Below are 23,516 nucleotides of genomic sequence, written 5' to 3' on the forward strand. Positions count from 1 at the left end.
GGCTGCATTGTCAGAGGTTGGGGAGAGAGGCAGCAGGAGCTTACACAGGTCCCTCTTTCTCCTTCAGTCTTCCCAGACAGCAAACCTTATGGGGCCCTGGACCTGGAGGTCCCTGGGAAGCTGCCTGCCACAACTTGGGAGAAGGGCAAAGGGAGCGAGGTGTCGGTCATGCTGACGGTTTCTGCCGCTGCTGCCAAGGTATGTTCCTGGGGGTGCCTCGGAGGCCAAGGGGATGCTGGTCAGTGGGCAGTCCCGGGAGCTTCTCTGGATAAATACAATCATTTAAAACTATGTATTGAGAACCTACAGTGTATGAAAGCCTGAGCTGGACTGTGGGATTAGGAAAAATGTAGCACAAGGGGTCCCTGCCCTCAAGGGGCTCACAGTTCAGTGGTAAAGACAGAAGTCAACAAATAGGAGAGTGTGTATAATGCGACGAGTGCTACAAAACGGCATGTCCCCAGTCACACTGGGTGGAATTCTGGTTTTTTGAAAATGTTATCAGGGTTTTGTGGTCAAAGGAAACTGGAAATCCCAGTTAAAATAGCAAAACAGCTTTCTTTATTACAAGACTCTTCAGATCCTTTACTTTGCTAATGTGTATCGTGAATTTCCAGGTAGTGGATGTAGTGTGTGTCATTTCCCAAACCCAGCAGACACAGGTCTCTTTCTGTGGAGCTCCCGTTAGTACCCACAGCGGTTAGGGAGAGGCTGCCCGTAAAGGAAACGTATGAGAAGAGCTGGATGGCACAGGGGCAAGACTGATGGCACATGGCCACCTGGGGAGTTGCCTCCTGAGTGTCCTTGTCCCTACCAAGCTGGTGGTAGTTCTCACTCCACACACTCTGCTGATGCGGCTGTCCCATCCCCTTTCCTGCCCTGGCAGAACCTGAATGGTGTGATGGTGGCAGTGGCAGAGCTACTGAGCATGAAGATCCCCAACTCCTATGAGGTGCTGTTCCCAGAGAGCCCTGCCCGCGCAGGCACTGAGCCTAAGAAGGGGGAAGCTGAGGGCCCTGGTGAGTTTGGCAGGAAAACTCCTTGGGACCTGCAGGGAATGATTCTGGTGGGAGGCTCTGACCCCTTCCTTCCTGCAGGTGGGAAAGAAAAGGGTCTGGGAGGCAAGAGCCCAGAAGCTGGCCCTGATTGGCTGAAGCAGTTTGATGCTGTGTTGCCCGGCTATACCCTCAAGAGCCAGTTAGACATCTTGAGCCTCCTCAAACAGGTGGGTCTGTTGACGGGAAAGGGGTGGGTGTCTGGCTAGGACCGAGAAGGCACAGGGCTTTTGGGCGAGTGGAATCTGGGTGGGAGGAGAGAGGTGACTAGTTCAGCGAGGAGCTGGCACTAATGGTACAGGGTGTCTTCCCATATAGGAGAGCCCTGCCCCAGAGCCACCCACCCAGCACAGCTACACCTACAACGTCTCCAACCTGGACGTGCGGCAGCTCTCGGCCCCGCCTCCTGAAGCACCCTCCCCACCCCCTTCCCCTTTGGCACCCTCTCCTGCCAGCCCCCCTGCTGAACCCTTGGCTGAACTTCCAGCTGAACCCTCAGCTGAGCCACCAGTCCCCTCGCCTCTGCCACTTGCCTCGTCCCCTGAATCAGCCCGGCCCAAGCCCCGAGCCCGGCCTTCTGAGGAAGGCGAAGATTCCCGGCCCCCTCGCCTCAAGAAGTGGAAGGGGGTGCGCTGGAAGCGTCTCCGGCTGCTGCTGACCATCCAGAAGGGTGGTGTGCGGCAGGAGGATGAGCGGGAAGTGGCAGAGTTTATGGAGCAGCTTGGCACAGCCCTGCGACCTGACAAGGTGCCTCGAGACATGCGGCGCTGCTGCTTCTGTCATGAGGAGGGGGATGGGGCCACGGATGGGCCCGCTCGCCTGCTGAACCTGGACCTGGACTTGTGGGTGCACCTCAACTGTGCCCTGTGGTCCACGGAGGTATATGAGACCCAGGGTGGGGCGCTGATGAACGTGGAGGTTGCCCTGCACCGAGGACTGCTCACCAAGTGCTCCCTGTGCCAGCGCACTGGTGCCACCAGCAGCTGCAATCGCATGCGTTGCCCCAGCGTCTACCACTTTGCCTGCGCCATCCGCGCCAAGTGCATGTTCTTCAAGGACAAGACCATGCTGTGTCCGATGCATAAGATCAAGGGGCCCTGCGAGCAGGAGCTGAGCTCTTTTGCTGTCTTCCGGCGGGTCTACATTGAGCGAGATGAGGTGAAGCAAATCGCCAGCATCATCCAGCGGGGGGAGCGGCTGCACATGTTCCGTGTAGGGGGCCTTGTGTTCCACGCCATCGGACAGCTGCTGCCCCACCAGATGGCCGACTTCCACAGTGCCACCGCCCTCTATCCCGTGGGCTACGAGGCCACGCGCATCTACTGGAGCCTCCGTACTAACAACCGCCGCTGCTGTTACCGCTGCTCCATCGGCGAGAACAACGGGCGGCCGGAGTTTGTGATCAAAGTCATGGAGCAGGGCCTGGAGGACCTGGTCTTCACTGACGCCTCTCCCCAGGGTGAGCACGGGGCCCTTGAAGTGGTAATACGGAATTGGGCAAGTGTCTCCCAGCGTCCCCTTTACGGTGTTGAGAAGAGACCTGCAGGCTCCTCATGAGTGATCTTTCTCCCCCACTTAGGGCAGGCAGAGGTCTCTTGGAGATCTCCAGAGAAAGTGTTTTGACCGCTCAGTCACCTTGAATTCCCTTGTGATTGAGGGTATTTTGCTTGTCTGGCTACACGTATGTCAGCTCCTTCTCCTAACTCAGTGGATCTAAAGGATACAGTTCTGAGACTCCGTCTAACAGCTCACCCAATCTGATTCTAGCCTTGAGTTCCTTATGGTTGCTTTTCCCTGGATAAGATCTTGATCTTAGTTTCAGTGTTGCTGATAAAAGTAACAGTAAGAGTTACATTGTAGTGAGCATGTGCTGTGTGCCATAAACGAAGCTGAGTGACTTATACAGGTTATTTTGTTCACACAAAACCCTGCAAGCCGAGTACTCTTACTGTGCCAAGTTTTACACACAGAGAAACTGAGTAGTGGAGAGATTTAAGTATTGGCCTTAAGGTCCCATGGCCTGTATTAGAACTTGAACCCAAGTCTTCTCAACTCCAAGACATGCCTGTGCTGGGTATCCTGGGCCCTGGGTTCACGTTTCTGTGTCACAAGGCTCTCTGATGCCCCTCCAGGGTGGGAAGCCTCCTGGCTTGTTGAGGGAGACTGAGATTGGGAGGCCAAGAGGGGCTCCTGAAGAACCACACACCCTTCTGACAGCAAGGTGGGCAGGCTACAGAAAACAAATGTAGCTTCAGGTGGAGGTTAGGGCCGAGCTCAGTGAGCAGAAGTTGCCTCTGAGGGCTGCTCTCTTTCCTTGCCTCTTAGCTGTGTGGAATCGCATCATTGAGCCTGTGGCTGCCATGAGAAAAGAGGCTGACATGCTGCGGCTCTTCCCTGAGTACCTGAAAGGCGAGGAGCTCTTTGGGCTGACCGTGCACGCCGTGCTGCGCATAGCTGAATCAGTAAGGAAGGGGCCAGGGGTGGGGGCAGGTGGGCGGGGGGGAAGGTTGGTTCTGCCCCAGAAGTGCTCAGGCTAAAGTGAGCATGACCTGTGCCCACAGCTGCCTGGAGTGGAAAGCTGTCAAAATTATTTATTCCGCTATGGACGCCACCCCCTGATGGAGCTGCCACTCATGATCAACCCCACTGGTTGTGCTCGATCAGAGCCTAAAATTCTCACACACTACAAACGGTGAGCTTGCGGGGGGTTGGTAGGGACCCTCTGGCCAATTACAAGTGTTTGGGGTTACAGATCAGAGTTCCCTTGGAGAGACTGGGGGTTCACTCTAGGCCTCCTGATTAGAGGGTGCGCAGGTATCACTAGGGTATCCCTTTCCTCCCCGAGCCTGCTCAGGTATTCTGGGTTGACCTGCAGTCTAGACATAGACTTATCTTGGGCACTCTGGGAATGGCCGTTGGGGAGGTTCTGGGTAGACAGTGGTGAAATCATATGAAATGTATAAACGACCCAGTCACCACCTTCCTTTCCTGTTTTGCTTCCAGGGGGCCTGTGATTCTCCCAAACCTCAGACAGATGCCCCCTGAGTGCTAGGTTCGCCTTCCCTTCCCCAGACTGAGTTGGTGTCGAAAATAAATAATTAGGAATATAATAGGAAAAATAATAAAACCTTACATTTGTATAGCACTTTATACTTTTTTTTTCAAAGCGTTTTCACATCCATTATCTCATTTGATCCTCACAACAACCTTATGAGGTAGGTAGGGCAGGTGGTATGATCCCCATTTTACAGCTGAGAAAACTGAGACCCAGAAAGATTAAGTGACTAGACAAAGGTCACAGCTGGGACCAGAGCCGTATCTCTTGACTTGTGGTCCACTGTTCTTGCTGTGTACCGCAGTAGGCTGACCTTGGTCCCTGGGTAGAGGGAGGCAAAATCCACGCTAGGAGGGCTTTCTTGAAGGCCTTCGGTTGCTCCTCAGGCTGTCGTAGAGCGTCAAACTCTACCGCAGCCAGCCCTGGTCCTTGATGCTCTACAACAGTGGTTTTCAAACTGTGCGTGTTCCAGAAAGCCCTGGAACACATAAACTGAGTAGGCAGAACTTAGCCCTCTCCGTGCATAATAACTCCCCCTTCCCCAAATTGGATGCAACCAGAAGAGTTCCTTTTCCATCTAGTTTATGTATGGGAGTTCCGGTAATGTTTTGTTAAAGAAAAAAACCAAAAAGATTTCTTCTGTATAAAAAAAGAACCAGTTTGAAAACCACTGCTCTGGGGTGGGCAAGACTCTGGCTGGTGCCCTAGGGTGGTGAACAGGCATCCTCCTAGGCAGCATCATTCCCCTGCACTGAGCCATCCGCACAGAGCCCAGCGTTACGTCAGAGAAGAGGACAGTCTAAAGAAAGGAGAGGATGCTACCTTTTGGCTATGAATTCAGAGCCAATTTTAATTAAAATCCAGCCCAATGTGGTAGACATGGCCCCCATTTTCAGAGCTTCCAGTATGAGCAGGAAGTAGGACTCAGATATTTGAACAAATGATGAGCTTAAATTCCAGGCCTGGGCTGCTTGGGGAAGACCTCCCAGAGGTCTTGAGCGTGGCCTTGAGTCTGGTTTGGCAGGAGGGTGGTAGAAGGTGGGGAGATGGGAGAGCGGGCTCAGTGTAGGGGAATCAGTGCCCCTTCCCTTCCTCCATGCCCCACCCCACCCCCCATCCTGGGCTTTCTTTGCCACCCAGGCTGTTGGAAGGGTCCCCATAGCTAGTTGCTGCCTCACCAAGGCCAAGACTCAGATGCCTCTACTCCATTCCCAAGGCAGCAACTGCCCCTAACTGGAGCGTTGCACATCCCAGGGAGGAAGCGGGTGGCGTGTGCCTGGTCTGGGGGAGAGCTGTCTTGTCATGGACTATATCACCTCCCAGGCCCCACACTCTGAACAGCACCAGCATGTCCAAGGCATATCAGAGCACCTTCACAGGCGAGACCAACACCCCGTACAGCAAACAGTTTGTGCACTCGAAGTCATCTCAGTACCGGCGGCTCCGCACTGAGTGGAAGAACAATGTATATCTGGCTCGCTCCCGTATCCAGGGCCTGGGGCTCTATGCGGCCAAGGACCTAGAAAAGCACACAATGGTCATTGAGTACATTGGCACCATCATTCGCAATGAGGTGGCCAACCGGCGGGAGAAAATCTATGAGGAGCAGGTATGGGCTGGCAGAGGGGCCATCATGGTGTGTGGTGGTCCACACTTAGCCAAGGGGCAAGGGGCAGGATTGGGGCCAGAGGAGCAGGTGGAAAGCTGTGGGAAGAGGAGGGGAGAGGCAGGAGACCGGAAGAATAGGAAATGAAGAGAAGCCCACTGCCCAAGTCCACTCCTTGATCTCGCCACCGCCGCTGCCATTCTCTGATGTTCTTGCCCCTTCCTCTGCAACCTCTGCCTTTCTAGAATCGAGGCATCTACATGTTTCGAATAAACAACGAACATGTCATTGATGCTACGTTGACCGGAGGCCCTGCCAGGTGAGAGAGGGATGAGTAAGAAGGGATTTAAGAGTCCCCAAGGGTGGCATCCTGGGGGTGGGCCAACAGGGAACCAGAGCCATCCAACCCAGTTGCTCGGCGTCTCTGACTTTGTCCCACTGCCTAGGTACATTAACCATTCCTGTGCCCCTAACTGTGTGGCGGAAGTTGTGACATTTGACAAGGAGGACAAAATCATCATCATCTCCAGCCGGCGAATCCCCAAAGGAGAGGAGGTAAGAGGAAGCATCCCTCAGTGAGTGACAAAGCAGCTCCCTCTTCTCTGCCATTTGCCGCAAGTCAAAATCCAAGGCCACGGCCCTCCCGCACTTCCTCTGGGGGACTGGCATTGATTCTGCCCTCTTCTCTTTCCAGCTGACATATGACTATCAGTTTGATTTTGAGGACGATCAGCACAAGATCCCCTGCCACTGTGGAGCCTGGAATTGTCGGAAATGGATGAACTAAGAAGCTTTGAGGCTACCAGGCAGGGGAGTCCCCCACCCCAACCTCTTCCCTGAAAGGGATGAGGGGGAAGAGAGGTAGCAGCCAGAGCCAGGACCCAGGGCTGGGGCTGCCGGCTGACCGGAGCCCCTGGAGCAGGAGGCTGGGGCAGAGGGCCCTAGGCCACGCCCACCCTGGGCACCAGGGATGACCCTCTTCCCCGCCACTGGCCCCCAGGCTGGCATCTCTGCCCCCAGCTCCAGGAGGGGTCAGACAGAAGCAGCCATTGGGCATCTCAGGTTTGAGGGGGATATGGGCTGGGAACTACCCAGAAGCATCTGGGAGGCAGCAGGGAGGGGGGAGGAGGATGTGTGGCCGGGCCTCACAGCCCTGCTGCTCCCACCGACCTCTCTGGCCCAACTCGAGGCTGCAAAGAGACTTGACTAAGCTTGACAATCCCAAAGGCCGGGTCCCACACCTGGCCCTGCCTGCCGGGTCCTGCCCCCACCCTCACCCCCATCCCCTTCCCTCTCAATCTGTCTCTGTCTCCCTCTTCTCCTCTGTGTTTCTGTCTCTCTATGGGTTGTGTTTCCTTGTTTTCCACTCTGACAAATGCAACATGAACGGGAAAGAGGCGCCCCGCTGCCCAGGAGGGCAAGCCGGGCAAGCCGGGCAAGGAGACCCCGCACCCACACCTACCTCATTTAAGTGTTGGATTTTTTGCTGTTTTGAAATGTGAGACCCTCTCCAAGCCCCCTACTGCCCCAACCCTCTCCCCCACCTCACTGCCCTCTTCTGAGTGGGTGGAAGGGGGGTAGGAGGAAGAAGAAAAAACAACAACAAAAAATCCATCTTTGTTTTTAATTACGGGCATGGGATGGTGGTTGAGACTAATGATGATGAAGATTGGGGATGACTGGCCCCTAGTTGCTCTAGGACTTCCTTCTCCATCTGGACATGGGGGCAGGAGGGGTGTGCTAAACTTAGGACCAGGATATCTCCCTCCGGTTTTCCCAACCCCATCATGAGCCCATTTGCCCTCCAGCCCCTGGATAGGGTGGGTGGGTGGTAGGGTGAGGGCTATCCCTGAGTGGCATGCCCATACCCAGTGAGGCAGGGTGTGGCCCGGAGCTCCCACTTTCCCCCCGTCACCAAACTGCTGCTGGTCTGGTGGGAAGGGGTGGTGATGTGGGGCTGGGGGAGCTTAGTGTCAGCGCGGGGAGGGTGGGGGGTATTTATCTATTTATACATGGGATTGTACATAGTCTTGTGGGGCATGGGGGAGCCGGCTGGAGGTGAGAACCCTCCCCTCTCCCCCCACCCCCGGGGAGAGCAAATGTAAAACTACTAATTTTTGTGCTTTATATATTCTATATAAATATATCTATTTTCTTTTTACAAAACCAGTTTATAAATGGTAGGGGGGCGTGGGGCGGACACATGGAGCTCCCCTTGTGGGGGAGCCCCCTCCATTACCCAACCTACCGCCCTTTTCCTCACCCCCTCCTCCCCACCCCCTGGCTGTGACTGCTGTAAGGGGGGGGTATAGAGGCTGGGCGATTCCCACCCCCTTTTGTATAGTTGGACTATGTTATAACGCACAAAAGTGAGCTGGCCCCAGGGGGAGCCAGAGGGTAATGGGTTCCCCTGCCTCCTCCCTTGTCCTTCCCCTTTCTGCCCAAGCTTGTGCTGCAGTTGAACCTCTTCCTGGGGGTAGGGTTAGGTCAGGGGGTGGGTGAGGCCCCAGACCCCTCTCTGGTAGGGAGCCATGGGGATGAAGATGAAGCTTATATGCAGTTCTCTCCTAGGGGCTGTGGGCAAAGGGCATTTTGTAATTAATATTTTCAAGAATCAAACGTCTGGAGTGTAGGGGTGGGCTTGGTGGTGGTGTATGGGCGGGCCTGCTGGAGGGGGAGCACGGTTGCTGTTGTGATTTTAGGTTTGTTTTTGTTTGTTTTCGAATTTGGGGGGTTGCGGATTGATGGGGGTAGGGAGATTTTTTTTTTTTTTTTAAGCTGCTTCCTCAACTGTTTCAAGCTGCAAATGTTTAAGAGAATAACATCCCCTCACCCCCGCGGAAACCACTGTAGTTAAATCAGACAGTGGGGAGACTGGGCTGCTGCCCCCAAAGCCATTGGATGTTCCTTTTCCAAGAGCAAAGAAGGTCTAGGCTACAGGGAGGGGGAGATTGGCTCCTGCGAGTCAGGCTCTGGTTGGGGCTTGGGCCCTGGGATTGGGAAAAGGGGATGGGGCAGACTTTGTAAGCATATGCTAGGTATCTGATAGTCCTGTAGAATTTAGTGAAGAAACCTTATACAGTTTTTAATTTTTATATAAACTAACTCAGACCCAAGCTACAAGGTTGGAATTTTGGTTGTTGGTTTTTTTTTTTTTTTTTTTTTTTAAAAGTACCCCGCCTGTATAATTGCATCAGAATTCCCTCTCCCCCGCCCCGCCCTTCCCCGTGCCCCATGTTTGTATTTTGGGTTGGTTTACACTTGCACATATTCAATTTTCAGTTTTTCCCCTTTACGGTCTTCTCCCCTCACCTCCAGGACCCTCCCTCCCCCTTTTTAAAAAATAAATCTCTGACAAGTGTGAATCCCGTGAAGACTTTATTTTGTGTTGTGTGTATCCTGTACAGCAAGGTTGGTCCTTCGTAACAACGGATGAAATGATTCCCTTTTTTAAAGCGCCCTCTCTCCCTCCACCCCCAGCGCCCCTGTCCTTGGCATGTTTTGTATCAGCGATCATTCTGAACTGTACATAATTTATGTTGCAAGAGGCAAAGGGCAAGTTTTGGATTTTGCTTCTTCCAAGTTTGTTTTTAAACGACAAATAAAAAAAGAACATTTTAAATACAAGCGGCTCCGTCCCGTCACCATCGCCGTCGGTGGGATCCGTGAGGTGCGGGAGGACCGGGGGGAGGGCGGATTTGGAGGCCAGGCCACGCCGGAAGGGTCAGCTCCTGGCCTTCCGCCCTTGGCTTGCGTCAGTCCTGACGTAGGCGGAAGTGGCGTCGCGGTACCGGACGTGGGGCGGGACCTTCCCCGCCTCCCGCCCCGGGCAAGCTTCCTAAAGCGAACGAACCCAGCCGGCGTCTGTCGCGATGGAAGCGGTGAGGAGCGCGGGAGGGCTGCGGGAGGGCGCCGTGGAGCTTGAGACCCCCACCCCCACCCCGCCCCGTCAGGGGACGGGGAGGCTGGGGCCGGCGCTGGTGCCCCGTAACCGAGAAGCAGGGTGTCTGTCCTATCCCGTGACCCTTCCCCTCCGCTCCTTCGCTGAGTGCATCTCCTAGGACTGGGCCGCGCCCGTGCCTGCCTTCGGTCCGTGGTACTTTTAGCCCGAGCGGGCAGTGACTCCTAGCTCCCTCCTTGGAACCTACGCACGCCTTGGCGATATCGGGCTTCCTTTCCTTTTAGCGCCTCGAGCCCTTCAGAGGTTTGCCTGAGAGAGAAGGGTTGTGAGCCAGCTTTCCTGGGTGAAGCAGGGGTTTCCGAGGGACCCCCGCTTGCAGGTAGCACCTGGTCCCCAGTTGTGTGAGTGTGATTCATGCAGTCCTTGGCAGGAGGGACGTCTGAAAGACTTTTATACTGCATTGAGGTGTCCAGCGAGGTAACATACCCTTAATGAGACTGAAAAGTGGGGTTTCCCCGAAGGAGGGAACCTTTCAGTGTTAGAGGCCACTGTGTCCCCTGATCTAGTTTAGGTCACGCCCTGCTCTGCGATTCTAAGCAGGTGTGCTGGCATAGCTCCTTCCTGGCAGGCACGCATTGACGGATTGTGGCAGGTCCCTGTCATCCTCCCAGAGTTGCTGCAGGTTGCCTACTACCTGTTTGGACCCATCCTCACTCTCAGGAGCCTTTGTCTAGTACTCTGGAACCCTGCCCATTCACTTCCCTCCATGTATCCTTTGTCAGGCAGAGTAACTCTAACTACCTTGGTTTTTATCATCTGCTACTGTAGTTGTGTGAGGGCTGCAGGTTCACCTTTCTTTGGATCAGTTACACGCCCAGGGTCATTCCCTTACTGTACCCTTTGTTTGCCTGCGGAGAGGTCATGTCCCTAAGGTTATAAAGAAGAAACCGGACCAAAGTGGTAAAATGATTTGCAGCTGGTCACCCAGGCAAGGGAGTAAGTTCTTACAGATTAAGAGAATTTTGAACAAGAATGAAAGTTCTGATTCCATTAAATTCAAAATAGCATTATTTTTTACTTACTTATAAATATATTATGGTTTACAAAGCATTTTAATATAGGTTTTCTAATTTAGCTCTCATACTTTATGTACTGGATTAGGTTTTTGGAATAGAAATAGTTTTGAAAAGAAAAAAAATAAAAGGGAGTTCCCTGGCGGTCCAGTGGTTAGGACTAAGCTTTTTCACTGCCAGGTCTGGGTTTGATCCCTGGTTGGGGGACTAAGATACCGCAGGCCACGTGTCTTGACCAATAAATTAATTAATTAATTGAATAAAATAAAGAAAAAGGAAAACTCCTGCTTTGAAAATGCTTAGCCTAACCAGAGTGGGGGTGAGGGCAAGTCAGTGACAGCTGTTATTTAAGGTAGACTGTAATAAATGCTAGCATCAAGATGCAGAAAAAGGACCGTGGCAGCATAGAGGAGGGAGAAATTGCTGTCAGCCCACGAGAGGGCATTGCAGGTTGAGAGAACAGTGTGAGCAAGGGCATAGAAACTGGGGCATGTAGAGATTAATTGGGGTGAGCCGGTGGCTTGATGTTGCCGGAGCTTTGGATTTTGGTCACAGTTGGAGAAATGACTGGAGAATGGAGAAGTAGGCTGGGGTCAGGTTGAAGATACTGCATACCACATTAAGTCTGAACTTGGTTTTGTAATAAGAGGACCCATGGAAGATTCATGAGCAAGGTAGTGAGTGTACTTTAGGAATATTCCTAACGGCTTTCTGTAAATGGCTGAAGCTGCTCCAGAGTAGTGAGGTCTTGGTTGCTGGAGTTGAAAGTCCCTTCCAAACTTGAGATGCTTGGTGAGAGAACTTGGTGACAGCATGAAAGACAAATTGAAGAGGCACTAGACTTCCTCTTCTCTAAACTGGCGGGGAGACCAGCTTAGGGAATGCTGTAGAAGTGGGATGTAAAAGGCTAAGTTAAAGCTGTGAAAGTGGAAAGGAGAGAGATGGCTTTGAGGCATTTCTAACATAGCAGCTTAGCTGATAGATGTTAAGGGCGAGTCTAGGTCGCGCCCTGCTCTGTCATTCTAAGCAGACATGTTGGCATAGCTTGTTCTTGGAGGAATCAAGACCACAGTTCTAGGCATCAGGGGAAGACAGCAGTGCAAAAACAAAGGTGGGACCCACAGTAAAAATAATAGGATTGGAGGGACAGATGCTGTTCTGTTTTGTATTGAAGCATTTGAGGAGTCTCTGTGACATCTGTGGTGGTCCAGCAAACAACTGAGAATGTGGATCAGGAGTTTGGAAGAAATTGTGAGTCTGTGTGTCAGATCTAGGGTGTGTCTCTGAAAACAGTATTTTGCACAAGTCCCCTATGTTATTAAGTGTAGAGAGAGTGGACATAATTATCCCACTCCTGTGTGGAGAAACAGGCAGAAAGATAAAGTCATATTCAAGTGTGTCTGACTCTCTTATGTAGGTATCTGTGTCTCTGTTTAGCTGTATGTCTCTTTCCTCTCTCTGTAACTTAATCTTAGGTCTCTCTGTTCATATCAGTGTGTATCATTATCAATTTGAGAGTTAAAAAACAAAACAGTTGAGAGTTATATGCAAACCCCCATGCTACGTGGTATGAGGGAGTGATACAAAGACCTATATGATAGTTCCAGGCTTCCAGGAATTTACAGTCTGTTTGGATAGATAACGAACAAAGTAACTGTAGCACAGTGCAGTAAATAGGTATCATACGCTGGGTACAATAATTTCTACAGAAGTAGCTGTTTCTGTGTCTCTGTATAGATCTTTGTAAGACTGCTTTACTGCTAAACAGACCTCTTTCCCACTTAGAAGTGATGAGGCTATTGTTCCGATAGTTTTGCCAAAATGCAGGGCCATGCTGATAGCCTTATGCTGCCCAGACAGAAGAGAGGGAGATTATCCCCTGCCCACACCCTGGCCCATTAGAGGAGGGAAGTTTAGGGCTGTCCTGCCAACTTGACCCTGTTTACCAGCCAACCTCCCAGCTTCAAGCCAAGGCCTTTAACTTCATGTTGCTACAGCAGCTGTGGACGTAAAGTATGACTTTAAGTTAGTTTGGGGATATTACCAGACAGAGCAAAATAGAGGCAAAACTGTTGATTCCAGCCGACAAAAATTATCATGATCTCTCCTGGGTTCCTAGATAACAATGAAATTTCCAAATGTTCCCACTTGAGGGAGCACAGAGATGGTTCTGAAGGTTTCTCTATATTCAAAGCACTTTCTAATCTCAGACTGTCATGAACAAGGAAACTTGGAAAACCAGCACCCTCTGGGCTATAGCAGCCTTTGACTCACAAGGGTGCTGAGAGGACTCAGTTCCCTAGTTTCAGAACATTTATCCTTCTTATCTACCCCTCAGTCATTCAGACTTTGACTCTCTCTGGTAGTCGGCTGCTGGGATCCTCCCCAGATGTGGCTCCCTCTCATGGTAAGGGGTACGTCAGTGACTCAGGTGCCCACAGCTACGCTTAGTGACTGTTTGGGGGAAAGCAGTATTGTCTCTCTGGCTTCCATATTTTTTATAAAATAGGTCTGTGAGAGTGTTGTGGCACCAACCTTAAGCTCATATTTTCTAGTCTCAGCTTTTAAGACCTAATGTTTCATTAGGCAAGGTAGTATATAAGGGCATGAGCTTTGGAACAGCACAGATCTGTATTCAAATCCCCATTCCACCCTTTGCCAGCCATGCGACCTTGGGCAGGTTGCTTAATATTTCTTGAACCTAAGTTTCCTAATCTGTGAAAATAAGGCTAATAATAGTATTCACCTCAGGGTTATTATAAGGATTAAATGAGATACTATTTCTGAAGGACAAGGAAGTCATTAGTTAACCAGCCCTTTCCCTAATGTTGCTAGGCTCAAATGGATGGAGCCTAAGATAGGCTGAATCTTTGTTCCTCTGTCTCTCCAGGTCACTTCTTCAGATAACTACTCAGCTCTGGAAAATGAGCACCCTCAAGGTAAGTTTACTGAAGAAAGGAAACTGGCATGAGAACCAGTTTCATACCAGTAGCCCAATGCTAATTTGTCTTCAGCAGTGCTTTTGAATTTCTCCCGAAGTCTTCCCTGGGAAGATCAAAGCTGGGCCAGATAATGTGCCAAACCACATAAATCAGGAACAGTGATTTGGCAAGATCACCTAGGAATAAATCTCGGGCAGGGTGAGGATGATTAATATCCTCAGTTGTCATACCACTTGAGAGAAACTTTTGAGGTACGGGGAAAACTTCCATAGGCAACTCTGGGCTGGCTAACCATGGTTTAGAAGTCCCTGGAAGGGGCTTCCCTGGTGCTCCAGTGATTAAGACTCTGTGCTTCCAATGCAGGGGGTGCAGGTTCCATCCCTGGTTGGGGAACTAAGGTCCCACATGCCGTGCGGCCAAAAAAGAAAGAAAGAAAGAAAGAATAGTGAATGAATAAATGAGTTGATGCTGCAAAAAAAAAAAAAAAAAAAATCCCTGGCATGTTCTGAGTAGCCCAGAAACAAAGCCACTAGGATTTCATCATACAGCGATCTCACTAAAACCACCGAGTATACACAAGAAATTATAGAAGGGACTTGAAACCCTTAGAACTAATCTAGAAATAGAGGCACTAAACCCTAAAATTCAGGGCACAGGAGAAGGCAATTCCAGCACCTGCCCAAATACTTGGTTAGAATGGAATGGTCCAACCCTAGGTCATCTAGAAAGAAGCAAAATTTATAGGCATCTCTGGTAAAGAATTTTGCCCAGGAACACTCCTAGTCTTCCTAGGACATGCTTATGGCATTAGGAGTACACACTTTCTCAGAGGATTGAAATACGGGATGAGATCCTAGGACATATTATTAAAGGTCCGTGAATTCTCCACAAGAATTTTTTAAATGTTCTGTTTTCATGTTGTTGGTATCCAAAAAAGTTAATATAGTCACATTTTGAATTACCTAGATGATTCTTCATAATTGAGTACTGCCCCATGATATCAGTGCTCATTTTGTGTCTCTGAGTGCCTTCACATTAGCACCAACTGAGGCAGGGGTAAGACACTCAAATTGTCTACATGGATCAAGCAGTGACGTGAGCTGCGTATGACTACAATAACCTGTAGATCTCGTTGCATCTAAAAGGAGGCAGCAACTCTCCAGGTCTGGTCAATTGCTACTATTTGGGAATTCACAACCTACTTTTGTAAGATCTTCTGATTATGAAAAGAAACTGAGAGTTTGGATTTTTATGTAAATCTCCAGATTTTTTAAATTGGGCAACTGATTTAAATTATTTTAAAAATCCTGGGAAAACCAAGTCAAATATGTTTGTAGGCCTGTAGCCTGGAATGGTGGTATTTAACTATCAGTGTAGCATGTCTTAAACTGGTGTCAAAAGACATGGGAGTCTTCGTGGGAGTCTGTGAGTTTTCAAATTTGAGGAACAATGGTGGCCTTCCAGTTAAAGATGGTGGATTGAATACATGCATCTACTTTCGCTCCTTCACAAAAAGCCACTAAAACCATGAAGGAATTTTTTTTAAAAGGTACAAAACCATCAGAATAGGGAGAACAAGAGAGGAGATAATAGCAATGAATTTTTGGAAGCTGGAAAGCAGACAGAAGTGTGGTAAGTGACTTAGCAGACCTGAGAAAACTGAATTATAAACTAGCAGTGAGGAAAGCCCAAAAGCATTGAAGGTCTAAGAAGCAGTCAGATCCCAAGACTCCCTCCCCCACTGAGTGCAGCTGGGAAACTCCCATCCCAACTTTGGCAAAGACTGGATGTATGGAGAGGGGCGCCGGCCCAGTTGAAGGCAGAGGTGCTGCGCTGAAAACAGGAGCATGAAGTGAACTATACTGGATGCTGAGACCCCAGCCCTTTTCCCCCATTCGGTTTTCAGAGTGCTAATAGAAAAGACTTCATCCTCCAAGCACAAAATTGCATGAATAATCCTTCTCTTCAGAATCCCATTGAGGGGAAAGCCCTATAAATGTAAGTATTGAGTGTTCCGCATCTAAGTGGTTCACCGTCAACAAGGTTCATTTACAGACATAGAGCTTCTAATCAGCCCTGAAGACTCCACTCTTGGGCTTCCCTGGTGGCGCAGTGGTTGAGAGTCCGCCTGCTGATGCAGGGGACACGGGTGCGTGCCCCAGTCCGGGAAGATCCCACATGCCGCAGAGTGGCTGGGCCCGTGAGCCATGGCCGCTGAGCCTGCGCATCTGGAGCCTGTGCTCCACAACGGGAGAGGCCACAACAGTGAGAGGCCTGCGTAGAGAGGCCCGCGTAACGCAAAAAAAAAAAAAAAAAAAAAAGACTCCACTCTTAAAATATGGTGTGAATCCTCCTTTAAACCAAGGATTACTAGACATCTAAAGAAAGCCTGTAACTTGAAAAAAGTGATCCAAACTGTCCCCCACAAATGGCAAAAAACAAACAAACAGGAAAAAAAGCAACAGAAGGGAAAAGTCAATGCATAGAGAAGAGAACTTTAAAAATTAACGTTAATGGACTTCCCTGGTGGCACAGTGATTAAGAATCTGCCTGCCAGTGCAGGGGACACGGGTTCGATCCCTGGTCCGGGAAGATCCCACATGCTGCAGAGCAGATAAGCCCGTGTGCCACAACTATTGAGCCTGCGCTCTAGAGCCTGTGAGCCACAACTACTGAGCCGGCGTGCCACAACTACTGAAGCCCGCGTGTCAAGAATCCATGCTTCGCAACAAGAGAAGCCACTACAATGAGAAGCCCACGCACCGTAATGAAGAGTAGCCCTTGCTCACCACGACTAGAGAAAGCCCGCACGCAGCAACAAAGACCCAATGCAGCCAAAAGTAAATAAATAAATAAATTTATTAAAAATAAATTTAAAAAATTAACATTAATGCATACTCAGATAAAGAATATTTCCACCATGAAACAAGTACAGGAAGTAATTTTTTTAAGAAAAGCAGTTTTCAGAAAACAAAAAAGGAGCTCTTGGAAATTAAAAATATAATAGCAAAAATTTTAAACTAAGTAGAAGGTGTGGAAAATCAAGTTGAAGAAATCTCTCATAAAGTAGAATTAGAAATCAAAGAAGTGGACTCACAGACATAGAAGACAAACTTATGGTTACCAAAGGAGAAAGGAGGGGGATAAATTAGGAGTATGGGATTAACAGATATAAACTACTATATATAAAATAGATAAACAACAAAGTCCTACTGTATAGCACAAGGAACTGTATTCAATATCTTGTAATAAACTATAAAGGAAAAGAAAAAAAAATCAAAGAAGAGGAAAGTAGGAGAGAAAAGATACAGTAGTTAGTACCTCCTTATCCTCGGGGTATACATTCCAGGACTCCCGGTGGATGCCTGAAACAGCAGATACTGTGAAACCCTGTATATATATTTTTTTTCCTATACATACCTATGAAAGTTTAATTTACAAATTAGGCACAGTAAGAGATTAACAACAGTAATAATAAAATAGAACAGTTATAACATATATTAAGAGTTATGTGAATGGGGTTGGTCGGTCTGTCTGCCTCTAAATATCTTATTGTACAAATTTAATGCCTTTTCCATCTTGACTAAGCCCTTATCACACACTGACCCCATAACTTTTGCAGTTGGAGGTGTGACAGCAAAACTAGCATGAATTCCTTTTTCATTCTTCACAGTCTCACAGATAGAAGATTCATTCTTTTTTTTTTTTTATCAGTGAATTGTGTTTATGCTGATTCTTTTTTTCTTTAACATTTTATCTTTATTTATTTATTTTTGGCTGCGTTGGGTCTTCGTTGCTGCACGCAGGCTTTCTCTAGTTGCGGCGAGCAGGGGCTACTCTTCATTGCAGTATGCGGGCTTCTCATTGCGGTGGCTTGTCTTGGTGCTGAGCACAGGCTCTAGGCGTGCGGGCTTCAGTAGTTGTGGTGCATGGGCTCGGTAGTTGTGGCTCACGGGCTGTAGAGCGCAGGCTCAGTAGTTGTGGCACACCGACTTAGTTGCTCTGTGGCATGCGGGATCTTCCCAGACCAGGGGTTGAACCCGTGTCCCTGCCTTGGCAGGCGGATTCTTAACCACTGTGCCACCAGGGAAGTCCAGAAGGTTCATTTTTATCATAGATCTCAGCATATGATTTTTTTTCTTTCCCTTATTAAGTCAAGAACTTTCACCTTTTCACTTATAGGAAGCACTTTGGGGCTTCAGTTTTACATATCCGAATTGCCAGCATCACTATTCTTGTGCTCTGTGGCCATTATTAAGTAAAATAAGGGTTACTTGAACACAAACACTGTGATACAGCGACAGTCAATCTGATAACTGAGATGGCTACTAAGTGACTAACGGGCGGGATATGCTGGACAAAGGGACGATTGACGCCCAGGGCTGGAACTGAGCTTAATGGCAAGAGATTTCATCATGTTGCTCAGAATGCCGTGCAATTTAAAACATATGAATTGTTTATTTCTGGAATTTTCCATTTAATATTCAGACTAGTGTTGACCACGGGTAACTGAGACTGTGGAAAGTGAAACCTTGGATAAGGGGGGGACTACTGTATTTTAAAAACAACAACAACAAAAACAAACCTTAAAGGGTCAGTTTTTGGAAGTCCAATATCTAAATAATAGGAGTTACAGAAAGAGAAAAATGACAACACAGAGGGAAGGAAACAATCAAGGAAGTAATTCAAGAACATTTCCTGGAACTGAAGAACATTAGTTTTCATGTTGAAAGGACTCATTGAATATTCAGCACAATGGGTGAAATTGTCCCACCCAAAGCACAATTGTCATGAGATTTCAGAACACTGGGAACAAAGAGAAGATCCTGAGTTTCCAAAGAGAAAAAAACAAGTCACACACAAAGAATCAGAATTGCCTGGGACTCCGGACTCTCAACAGCACCAGAAGCTGGAAGGCAATGAAGCAGTGGCTTCAATATTCTGCAGGAAAATAAATTCCAACCTAGAATTCTATATCCAGCCAAATTATAATTCAAAGATGAGGGTAAAATAAAGATATCTGCAGGCTACAAGGTCTCAAAAAATTTACTTCCCATGCACCCTTTCTCAGGAAGCTACTGGAAGATGTGCTCCACCAAAACAAGGGAGTAATCAAAAAAGATGAAAACATGGGATACAGGACACAGGAGTGCCAGTACAGGAGAGACGTGAAAGGGCTCCCCTGGATGGTGATGAAGGAAGATCTAAGGATGACAGCAGTGCACACCAGGCACACCAGCCCAGATCTGAGCAGGTCAGAAGGCTCCAGAGAGACTTCTTTGGGTAGTTTAAATTGTTAGACTATCTCATGCTTCTGAACTTCTTGAAAGGAGATTTAAACAATTGGTAAAGAGTTTGGGGATTGAATTAGTTATAAGTATTATGCATAGAGAACTAAGCAAACAAAAAGACAAGACAGTTACTAACTCCAAGGAAAACAAAAAGTTGTGAAAGAAAAAAAAATCAGACTTTGCTACTTGACTTAGCTCTGAATAATGAATATTTAGTCAAAATTATTTAAATACTGATGTAACCAACCGTACAGTTTAACTTCTGGGAGAACGGAGTGATGGGAGGTGCATGTTTATAATGGGGTCCTGGTAGTAAAGAGAACTGAAAATTCTCATCTTCCTTGCATGATAAGAGATAATGCCTCTCATCTTCCTCGCATGATAATAGTCAATGCCTAAAAGTGAACGAAAAAAGTAGCAATATAAGCATGTTATTTATAGACATAGAAATAAGTACCAAAATACTCAGCTAAAAGAGGTCTCATCTCTGGGGAGGGGTCGTACAGGGAGGTGGGTGCTAGGGACTGCAGTTTTTCTTAACAAAATTCGTAGAAGTATTTGACTCTTTAAACTGTGTACCTGTATAACCTTGGTAAAAAATTAAAAACAAACAACTGGCATAGGATTTAAGAGCTTGAACTTTGGAATCAGGTAGATCCGTGTTTGAGTCTTTCTTGTTACTAATGGTATGACCTTGAGCAGTTTTTTTTTTTTTTTTTTTTTTGCTGCTTTCCACCTGTTTTCTCAGCTGAAAAATGAGGGCAGTAGTTATTTGCCTTGCAGATTAGATGGTGTAATATTTTTAAGTACACATAGCATACTATGTAGCACATTTGGGCTATTATTTTGGGGCTTGCTTCTCCAGTTGAGAGCAAGCAGTTAAAATCAGGGGAATGGAAAGGTAAACCCAGCCAGGGTCTCTCATTTGTCTAGAGTAGGTGGGTTGATTTCTGATTCACACGGTCATCCCAAGATGGACTCTCAGGTTGTTTGGGGCCAGGTTGATTGAGCACTGGGCTTCAACTTAGTGTTGTTCTGAAATGGCCCAACTTGGACCATGACTTTCTCATCTGTGGGTCTTAGAAGAATTTTAAGAAGTTTACGTGGATTTTTAAGAAGCTTAATTACATCTTAATTGAGAAAAGAGAACAAGTGAAAATGTGCTAAATATATGAAAAGGAAAATGAGTTAAGGATGAGAAAAAAAGCTTTTAGACTAGAATAGGTTAGTGAAAGTATTACAGACTTTCTGTTTTAGTCAGCCATCTTTTGGCTAAGGAGCCAATAGATTATATAGTTCTACCTGGGGGTGGGGTTGGATGAAATGGTTTCGAAGGGGTTTATCCAGGTTTTGTGGGAACAATAGGAACAAAACAGAATAGGGGGCCTTATAAAATCATGCTGTAAATACTTGAGCAGCTACAATACTTTTATTTTCTACCTCTTTTGATTGTGAGTTGTTGCATGGAAGGAAGCTACTAACTGTCCCACCCTATGCAGAGACTCCAGAATCCAACAATAGCGTGTATACTTCCTTCATGAAGTCTCATCGCTGCTATGACCTGATTCCCACAAGCTCAAAATTGGTTGTATTTGATACTTCCCTTCAGGTAGGTGAAATCCTCTTTTCCCTTCCCCCTTCCTTGGAGCCTCTGGTTCAATACCTCTCATCCTACCTCATCCCAAGGCTAATACTCTTGTCCTTCTATGGGGTTAGGCTCATGTTTTCCCCAGCATACCCAATTCCTATTCTGTTAAAATCCTGCCCCCTGGGAATTTTCCTCTGTGACTGTTACTCTTTCACTACAGGTGAAGAAAGCTTTCTTTGCTTTGGTGACTAATGGTGTCCGAGCTGCCCCTTTGTGGGATAGTAAGAAGCAAAGCTTTGTGGGTAAGCAGAAGTTGTTGGAACACAGTTTTACTGGCATCTTGTGCTGGGCAGGGAGAGAAGCTTTGAGCAGTGCTGAGGGCTCTTATCTTGGCCTCTAGGCATGCTGACCATCACTGATTTCATCAATATTCTGCACCGCTACTATAAATCAGCCCTGGTAAGGAGCCTTAGCTCAATGACCAAAACCACTTTCCCTGCCCAGAGTCCCTCATTCTCATTTCCTTTCTTCCAAACAAACTACAAGGGGTTAGTGAAGCAGGGAGACCAAGTCTCAAGTTCTGTTGCTTCTGCTTTCAGGTACAGATCTATGAGCTAGAAGAACACAAGATAGAAACTTGGAGAGGTATGTAGAGAACTGGGGGTTGTAAAAGGATAAAGGGATGGAAAGTTTCCTGGGAAACAGTTTTTCATGGTGGTATTTTGTGAACCTCCCTTTTCCCTTCAGAGGTGTACCTACAGGACTCCTTTAAACCACTTGTCTGCATTTCTCCTAATGCCAGGTGAGTTCCAGCTAACCATTTGTCCAGAGGGGAAAGAGCCTTGCCATCATCATAGCTAAGGCCGTAGATATCCAAAGATCCAAGGGCAGAAGAGAGGCAAGACACTCCTCTCTCTCTCTCTCATGCACACACACACACACACACACACACACACACACGTATTTATTTAGGTCTAGTCTGAACACTGCTCCTCTCCCCCAACCACCTGTTTATAAACAAACTCTAAGGAGCTATTTAACCACCCTCAGGCCCAGCGCTGTGGAACTTATCATTATCCCCTACCTTCCCACAGCTTGTTTGATGCTGTCTCTTCATTAATTCGAAACAAGATCCACAGGCTGCCAGTTATTGACCCGGAATCAGGCAACACCTTGTACATCCTTACCCACAAGCGCATCCTCAAGTTCCTCAAGTTGTTTGTAAGTGCTCCTCGGCCCAGTTTTTACTTCTTACATACTTGTCGGAGGGGTATCCAAAGGTGGTTTGAGGGGCCTTGAAAAAAATCAAGATGATGGTTATTTCCTCAGATCACTGAGTTCCCCAAGCCAGAGTTCATGTCTAAGTCTCTGGAAGAGCTACAGATTGGCACCTATGCTAACATTGCTATGGTCCGCACTACTACCCCCGTCTACGTGGCTCTGGGCATCTTTGTACAGCACCGAGTCTCAGCCCTGCCAGTGGTGGATGAGAAAGGTGAGAGATTGGGCAAAAGGAGAGGGAGGGCTCCAGGGAAGCCAGGGAGGCTGTGGGAAAATCTGCTGTCCCCTCAGCTCAGCCCGGAGGGTGATTCTATAGGCAGGGGGAGCCTTGGATGCCAGATCCTCCTTGCTGAGCTGCCTCTGTCCCCCTAGGGCGTGTGGTGGACATCTACTCCAAGTTTGATGTTATCGTGAGTGATTGTGGAGGTGCTGGGAGGCAGGGAAAGGGGTGGGGTGTTGGATGTGGAGAGGGAGAAGAAGAGAGTCTCTTCTGGGACCTGAGGGTTTTAGAAGCTTCCAAGCTTTCAAATCCTATTTGAAAAGGAATTGAATGCGCTGGGTATGGCTTGTGGGCATGGCTGACAGCTACCCTAAATCACTCTGGTAAGGTTGGGTGGGCTCGGAGTTTGCGGGCCGGCTCCCTTGCTTCCCTGCATGAATGTTTCTCTCTCTCCCCAGAATCTGGCAGCAGAAAAGACCTACAACAACCTAGATGTGTCAGTGACCAAAGCCCTGCAACATCGATCGCATCACTTTGAGGGTGTCCTCAAGTGCTACCTGCATGAGACTCTGGAAACCATCATCAACAGGCTGGTAGAAGCAGAGGTAGGGGAGCCAGCAACCCAAAAGGTGCTGGGGGTAGCAGCTTTGGTTTGGCATGGAGGGTAGGGGCTGAAGGGCTCACCTTAACTGAGGCTGGCACTAAACACATCCCTTTCTCCCTTCCTTATTGCTCTGTGCAGGTTCACCGACTTGTAGTGGTGGATGAGAATGATGTGGTCAAGGGAATTGTATCACTGTCTGACATCTTGCAGGCCCTGGTGCTCACAGGCGGAGAGAAGCCCTGAGCCGGGGGAAGGGGTCGTGCAGCACCAGGGGTTATGCCCCACTCACTGCCTGCCCAAAGCTCTGGGAACCAGAGACGAGAACTTTAGAGAATTGGGACTCTGTTCCCTGCCTGGGAGCCCCCTACCCTTCTACATGGGAGTGAGGGAAGGTGTGGGGGAGGAAGGAGAATGGATTTTTAGCTGTCCTTATCCTCACCCTTGAGGAAAACTTTCAGCCTGGTCCCTGCCCACTTAGACATAGCCCCCTTTCTGTGCTTCTCAGGCAAATTCTGATCTCTGAGAGATCCCCAGACCTCACCCAGCCTTTGCCTCTATCTCTGTCCCTGACTCCACCCTAAGATAATGGACACAACAAAACTCTTCATAAAGATATTTTTATTCATCCTGTTTCATGCTGTATGGAGGAGGCTGAGTCCATTTAATGGCATTTCTTCCCATAGTGGGAGTGGGGAGGATCATGGGGAGGAGGGCCTTTGGGTTCCTGTGCTGTATGCATATGAAGGGAGATGAGACTCAGGTGGAGGGGGAGGGCAGAGTGGTTAGCCGAGGTTATTGCTTTTTGTGGCAAACCTAATTAAAATGACAGGAGCCTCTTCATGGTATTTCAGTGTTTGATTTTTGTAGTTGATAGACACTACTGCTCCAGCCTTCCTACTT

At 48.3% G+C, this 23,516-nt stretch overlaps 2 protein-coding genes across 6 annotated transcripts in view; both read left to right on the top strand.

Annotated features, from left to right (window-relative positions):
* Positions 1-9,343, top strand: part of KMT2D (lysine methyltransferase 2D) — a 40,261-nt gene extending 30,918 nt beyond the window's left edge. For 3 of the 4 annotated variants that reach the window (XM_032646197.1, XM_032646199.1, XM_032646200.1), the window contains exons 46-56: positions 68-198; positions 887-1,019; positions 1,098-1,225; positions 1,374-2,514; positions 3,381-3,517; positions 3,617-3,747; positions 4,223-4,270; positions 5,434-5,719; positions 5,962-6,035; positions 6,163-6,271; positions 6,411-9,343. In XM_032646197.1, the coding sequence (XP_032502088.1) occupies positions 68-198; positions 887-1,019; positions 1,098-1,225; positions 1,374-2,514; positions 3,381-3,517; positions 3,617-3,747; positions 4,223-4,270; positions 5,434-5,719; positions 5,962-6,035; positions 6,163-6,271; positions 6,411-6,503 (2,411 nt within the window). In that variant the 3' untranslated portion in view covers positions 6,504-9,343. The remainder of the gene's footprint in view (positions 1-67; positions 199-886; positions 1,020-1,097; positions 1,226-1,373; positions 2,515-3,380; positions 3,518-3,616; positions 3,748-4,222; positions 4,271-5,433; positions 5,720-5,961; positions 6,036-6,162; positions 6,272-6,410) is intronic. The other variant, XM_032646198.1, reaches the window with a different exon arrangement.
* Positions 9,344-9,507: 164 nt separating this feature from the next.
* Positions 9,508-23,461, top strand: PRKAG1 (protein kinase AMP-activated non-catalytic subunit gamma 1). Of its 2 annotated transcripts, XM_032646206.1 has the most exons (13): positions 9,525-9,597; positions 13,581-13,629; positions 18,704-18,886; positions 20,423-20,532; positions 20,732-20,813; positions 20,912-20,970; positions 21,111-21,156; positions 21,259-21,313; positions 21,606-21,732; positions 21,841-22,006; positions 22,165-22,202; positions 22,471-22,617; positions 22,755-23,454. In XM_032646206.1, the coding sequence occupies exons 4-13, from the start codon at positions 20,461-20,463 to the stop codon at positions 22,857-22,859; spliced, it is 897 nt and encodes a 298-aa protein (XP_032502097.1). In that variant the 5' UTR covers positions 9,525-9,597; positions 13,581-13,629; positions 18,704-18,886; positions 20,423-20,460; the 3' UTR covers positions 22,860-23,454. The 2 variants fall into 2 exon arrangements, with proteins under 2 accessions (XP_032502096.1, XP_032502097.1); XM_032646205.1 differs by lacking the exon at positions 18,704-18,886 and having other exon boundaries at positions 9,508-9,597; positions 22,755-23,461.
* Positions 23,462-23,516: the final 55 nt, after the last annotated feature.

The sequence above is a fragment of the Phocoena sinus genome, chromosome 10, assembly GCF_008692025.1.
Source record: "Phocoena sinus isolate mPhoSin1 chromosome 10, mPhoSin1.pri, whole genome shotgun sequence".
In the NCBI taxonomy this organism is placed as follows: Eukaryota; Metazoa; Chordata; class Mammalia; order Artiodactyla; family Phocoenidae; genus Phocoena; species Phocoena sinus.